At 35.3% G+C, this 5,279-nt stretch overlaps 2 protein-coding genes across 2 annotated transcripts; one reads left to right on the top strand and one right to left on the bottom strand.

Annotated features, from left to right (window-relative positions):
- Positions 1-273: 273 nt before the first annotated feature.
- On the top strand, positions 274-1,441 carry LOC145907218 (transient receptor potential cation channel subfamily M member 6-like). The gene is made up of 2 exons (XM_082994648.1): positions 274-352; positions 534-1,441. The coding sequence occupies exons 1-2, from the start codon at positions 274-276 to the stop codon at positions 1,439-1,441; spliced, it is 987 nt and encodes a 328-aa protein (XP_082850774.1).
- Positions 1,442-2,039: 598 nt separating this feature from the next.
- Positions 2,040-3,854, bottom strand: LOC145907217 (uncharacterized). Its single transcript, XM_082994647.1, has 5 exons — positions 3,026-3,854; positions 2,846-2,955; positions 2,612-2,778; positions 2,337-2,541; positions 2,040-2,112 (listed from the first exon to the last, which is right to left on the bottom strand). The coding sequence occupies exons 1-5, from the start codon at positions 3,314-3,316 to the stop codon at positions 2,040-2,042; spliced, it is 846 nt and encodes a 281-aa protein (XP_082850773.1). The 5' UTR covers positions 3,317-3,854.
- Between the last annotated feature and the right edge of the window lie 1,425 nt (positions 3,855-5,279).

Raw genomic sequence — 5,279 nt, 5'->3', positions numbered from 1 at the left:
AAACCCTCACTTGCCATTTTTCCCTTAAAGTCGAACAAGTTGGAAGTTTATTGAATGCGATATTTATTTGAACGAGCAGTGATAGCTATTAAAGTTAAAATATACAATTCAACATTTATTTATAATGTTTTTGTGCTGACTGTGCCTTAACCTTAACCTAAATCTAAAATAATTTGGAAACACGATATGGTGAAGTGCGTGTTACGCGCGAAGGTTATTTCTTGATTTTTCTACATCATCGTATGTATTTTTCTTCTGCTTAATTGTCTAAAAATGGCCAATGCATGGCATAAGTTTAAAGAAGAGATGAAGCAGAGGCGGTCGAAGGATCCCGAAAATAAGGCACCAAAGGGTAATTACGCACAGATTGTGGAACAGAAAATGTTTAACAGTACAAAGATGTAGCCCTGAAGTTTCGGGAAAAGCCCAAAAATATTCCAAGATTGGAGCTCGGGAATTTGTTCCTTACTTGTTCGACGAAATCACCATTGAAAACATTAAAGAGGCTTGTAACAGACATTTTTCCTTTGAAGATCAAGGTTTGACTTGTGACATTTTAGCTGGAGAGCAAGGCCCTTCATGTATATTGTTGAATCAACTTCCTAATTTTCGAGTTCTACACATAAGAGCAATTTGCAAGCAAACAAAGTTGTCCTGCAATGATGATGATGAAGTTTTAAACTTGTCATCAAATGACAGTGTAGAGTTACCAAGCATGAAAAGAAGGAAAATAGTAAGTGGGGCTACAAATAACCCTAAACCATGTGTGAAAAATGAATCTATCATTCCAAAAAGCCTCTCAGTATTAGATATGATCAAATTAGGTTGTGCAATGGAAGCAACCACCACTAGAATTAAACTTTCAGAATTCCATATTTCCAATTTCATGTGGAGTACCGAAAAGGAAGTTGATATTCAAGTTGAAAAAAATAGTTTTAGTGAAGGTGGCTTCAGAAAAACTTTTAAAGTTCATTCTCCAAGTGACATTTTGCCCGGGACTTGGGTTTTAAAAAAGTATCTGCCTGCCACTATAGAAGCAATAAAGGAAACAAATCAAACTCCTGAAGAACACACTCGTAAGATTGTGCAGTCCCATATGCTAGCAGCGAATTTTGCAGCACAACTTGCTCAAACAGTAAAAGGCTTGCCGACTTGTATTTTTGGATACGTGCCATCATACACAAAAATTTTCTTGGGTAAGATTTGTGAAAAAGATGAACAGTTTGTCACTTTGGAAGAGTACATTTCTGAAAACTTTCATAAGTACACATCAAATGATGGTACTGTATGTGGCAACAAGCAATTAATTGTCTGGCAAAAAGCTTGCAGCTTGGCTCATTACAGCTATCAACAGTCTGGTCAGCAGCTTCTTTTGACTGACATTCAAGGTGGAACACTAGTGTACACTGACCCAGAGATTGCATCACTTGAACAAACATGAAAATGGAGCTTGTTTGTTTTGCACTAGAAACTTATCAAAAGTAGCAATTTCAAATTTTATAGATCAGCAAGAGTGTAATGATTTTTGTAGGCTCCTAAATTTGTCAAATGTAAAATGATTCTTCGATTTGTCTTCACTTTTTGTTGTAGCATTTACAATTATCATGGAACTTCTTTGTACTCACTCACTGTATGTAAAGTAAATCCTGCCATCTTCAGTTTCAGTGTTTTTTGTAACCTAATTAGTATTTTTGGTACTAAAACAAATTTGTTAACTGTGAAGTATGATTAGTTAGTTTGGTATTAGCTTGTATATAGTGTTTTTACCTCACATGACAGCATATTTGTTGGTACAACAAAACTATAAATGTAGTACTTTACTTTTTGCCTGTGAGTGACCTTGCATGAAACCACTGCCTCATTGTGTACATTATTCATTGTCTAAAGACTTTATTTATCCTAGTTTGTAGCATGTTCCCTTTCTTGCTATTCCATTATCAACCAAGAAGCCCAACTTCAATGTTATACCCAATTACCCATGTAAATATATTTTGTACTTGCATGTTTCAGACCAACTTATGCAATATATTATTCAATGTTCACTCTCTCATTTCAGCGAATTCAATCATGTCATTCCTTCGACCGATTGGTCTGTTAGTGGTACAATATGATCTGATAGTGGTAGAATATGATTGATACTGGCAATATGAGTTAGACAATACTATATTAGCACAGTCAGTTGATGGTGACAGTGGCGCTTTTTATTGAGACAATACAAAAGATAATGTTTGCATTTAGCAATCAGTCGCAACCGATGGTCATATTAAAAAAAAACACTGTTGGTAGCAAATACCTCATTATAGTTCAATGCAACCTTGTACAAAGTTTAAAAACACAAAGGATCTCTGTTTAAATGAGAAACAATCTTTTCCTTCAAGAATAAGTATGCATCTGTGCAATCTGACGCATGCAACTTTTCAGGATTGGGTATGTAAGTTTGTAGTAAATCCTGCTGGCGGGAAAGTAAATATTCTGTAGGAACATCCAGTACTCCTGATAACTCAGCAACTTCTTTTAGTTGTTGTTCACTTACAGTCAAGCCTGCAGATAGTTCCTTGTGGATTTGGATATATATATATAAGGAAATCCAAAACATTGATTGTTGCCTTACCACATTTTTCAAGCCCGTATTTTTCTGGAAAGTTATAAATGTGATCAGGAACACCATCAGGGAGATAGGTGTCTTTTTGGTATCGAATTCTATGTGTGTTCCAGTTTTCCACAAATATTTCCATTTCCTTTTTTAAGACAGGTATATACACAAATGCAAGTACATCTCTGTTAACACAACACACACAATTATTTTGTTTTTGTCACAAACAAAAACAACCAAGAATATCATTACCTATCCAAAGCCATTTCAGGGTTGTAATGACCCCTATCCTTCAAATACATTAACTGACTTTTGAAATATTTTTCAAGTCTCTCATGCAATTCTTTCCACCATCTCTCAATCTGTAATTAAATATATATATCACATGTCCATTTCATAAACTCTTAACCTAATTACAATGATAAATTTCACCTGATTGGAAGTTGATTTTCCATAAATGACAGTAGTACTTGCATCACTGATGTCACCATGAAAATTTCTTAGATATGCATGCATTGTTGCCATTATACCAGTCTCTGTACCTTTGTCAAGTCTAATATATGATGACATAGTTCTTGTTTCATACAAATAATCCAAATAAAAACGACCTATTAACTTAGGGTCACAATTATCAGTCCACACTCTGAGCCACAAAATTCTTCGACTTGCTGTGTCAATACAGCCATACACAGCTAAAGGAAAAGTGCTTCTTTGAAATCCCATTAACTTGCAATGTCCATCCAGAGAATGCACCCAATCAGATCATTTGCTTGTAAAATAACCTTTTTTTGTTTTTCTTCTTGCGTTACATGGATTCCTGGTTTGAAGACCTTCAGGATCTAATTCAGACATGGCAGCATACACTAAATCTCTAGGCACATTCATTCCATGTTGTTTCCTCAACTTCTGGTGCATGGCTCTATATCCCAAACACTTTCCTGGGCCACTTACTTCCATATTTACGGCTGTCACTACTTCATGTACACCAACTGAATGATCGGTGTAAGAAATGTCAAAATGCTTGAGTCTGCGACATAACGTTCGCAAGCTCCAAGCATATCGAGGAAAATCTCGTTTCACAAAATCTAGAATTTCTTCTCTTTTGATAGATTTTCTTACATAATCCTGCAACGTTTTTGCCAACACCGCGTTGTCTTTCCAATCATAATCTTGCGAAGACATTGTCAATTTTCCTTAATGACAGATAACCCGCAACATTAGTAAATCGCCAATAACTATATGTTTTGTATTTTCCAATATAACTGTGTCAAAGCGGTCAAAGTTTAAGCCCGACGCAACCGACCATAACGCGCGATAGTGTTTTCAAACTATTTTAGTCACAGACATCGTAAAGCTTTATCACTAAACGTTAAATTGTATATTTTCACTTATCAATCTTCTTTAACTTCAAATAAATATGACATTAAATACATTTTAAATTTTGTTGACTTTAGGGAAAAAGTGCAAGTGAGTGTTTTGCTTTGGGAAACACTTCTGGCACTGGCACGTCTCGGCCACGTCGAGACAGCGAAAAAAAAATTCAAATCACATTGCGTTTGCAAATCATTTTCATTTCAAAATTACTTTTCATTTGCAAATCATTTTCATTTTCAAATTACTTTTCATTTGCAAATCATTTTCATTTTCAAATTACTTTTCATTTGCAATTTGATTTTTGTTTGCAAATTACTTTTCGTTGGCAAATTACTTTTTATTTGCAATTTGATTTTTATTTGCAAATTACTTTTCGTTGGCAAATTACTTTTCATTTGCAATTTGATTTTTGTTTGCAAATTAATTTTTGTTTGCAAATCATTTCTCATTTTATTTTGATGTCCATTGCTGATTTTTTAGGTGGCACTCATAGGCCACCATAGATAACCACTATTGTATAACCGCAAACACTAATTCCGCAGCATTTAAACCACAAACTTGTCTCCAGGGAAAGTATTTTATTTACACCAAAAAGCGAACTTGTCGGCAACTATGCGCTGACGACTTACAAGCGTGTAATAATCTTAATAACCGTATATATATCGATGGCCGTAAGCCACGGGGGGACGAAGCGAGAACACTGGGGAAGCGATAGAACTACGCTCTAGACGCTGCATTTTATGTTGTTTGTTTTGAATCAAGGTATGTTTGTTTAACGTTTTATGTTTGGATTAAAAGTCGCAAAGGTTTTCTTTGGCAGATGTTCTTAATAGTGTTAAGAGTCAGATAAACGGCAGTGTTTCTTTCTGCAAACCTCAGGTCCCTGCAACCTTAATGTACATTAATCGCACGCCTATTTGTGTATTTCGTCAATATTTGTACATAAAGCGAGTCAGCATAACTAATTTCGTAACCGTCCTGATGTTACGGGAAATCGTTTTCTGATCAAAAAGCGTAGGCGTGAGCATACAACGACCTTCGCAAGCGAACAGTGACGTCGCGTGTCGAACATTTAGAATGGCGAAAAAGGCATAAATAGACACCCTGCTTATATATATACATATTTACAGTTATTATCATGGCGGTCTTTTTCATGCCATAGAAGACCTCTCTTCGTAGAAAATTCTCTATTACTTTTTTTATATTTCGTCAATATTTGTACATAAAGCGAGTCAGCATACCTAATTTCGTAACCGTCCTGATGTTCCGGGAAATCGTTTTCTGATTAAAAAAGCGTAGGTGTGAGCATACA

This window comes from Ascidia mentula, chromosome 6, assembly GCF_947561715.1.
Source record: "Ascidia mentula chromosome 6, kaAscMent1.1, whole genome shotgun sequence".
Lineage (NCBI taxonomy): Eukaryota > Metazoa > Chordata > Ascidiacea > Phlebobranchia > Ascidiidae > Ascidia > Ascidia mentula.
Note: the sequence above shows the minus strand (reverse complement) of the source record. Positions and strands in the feature narration are given on the sequence as shown.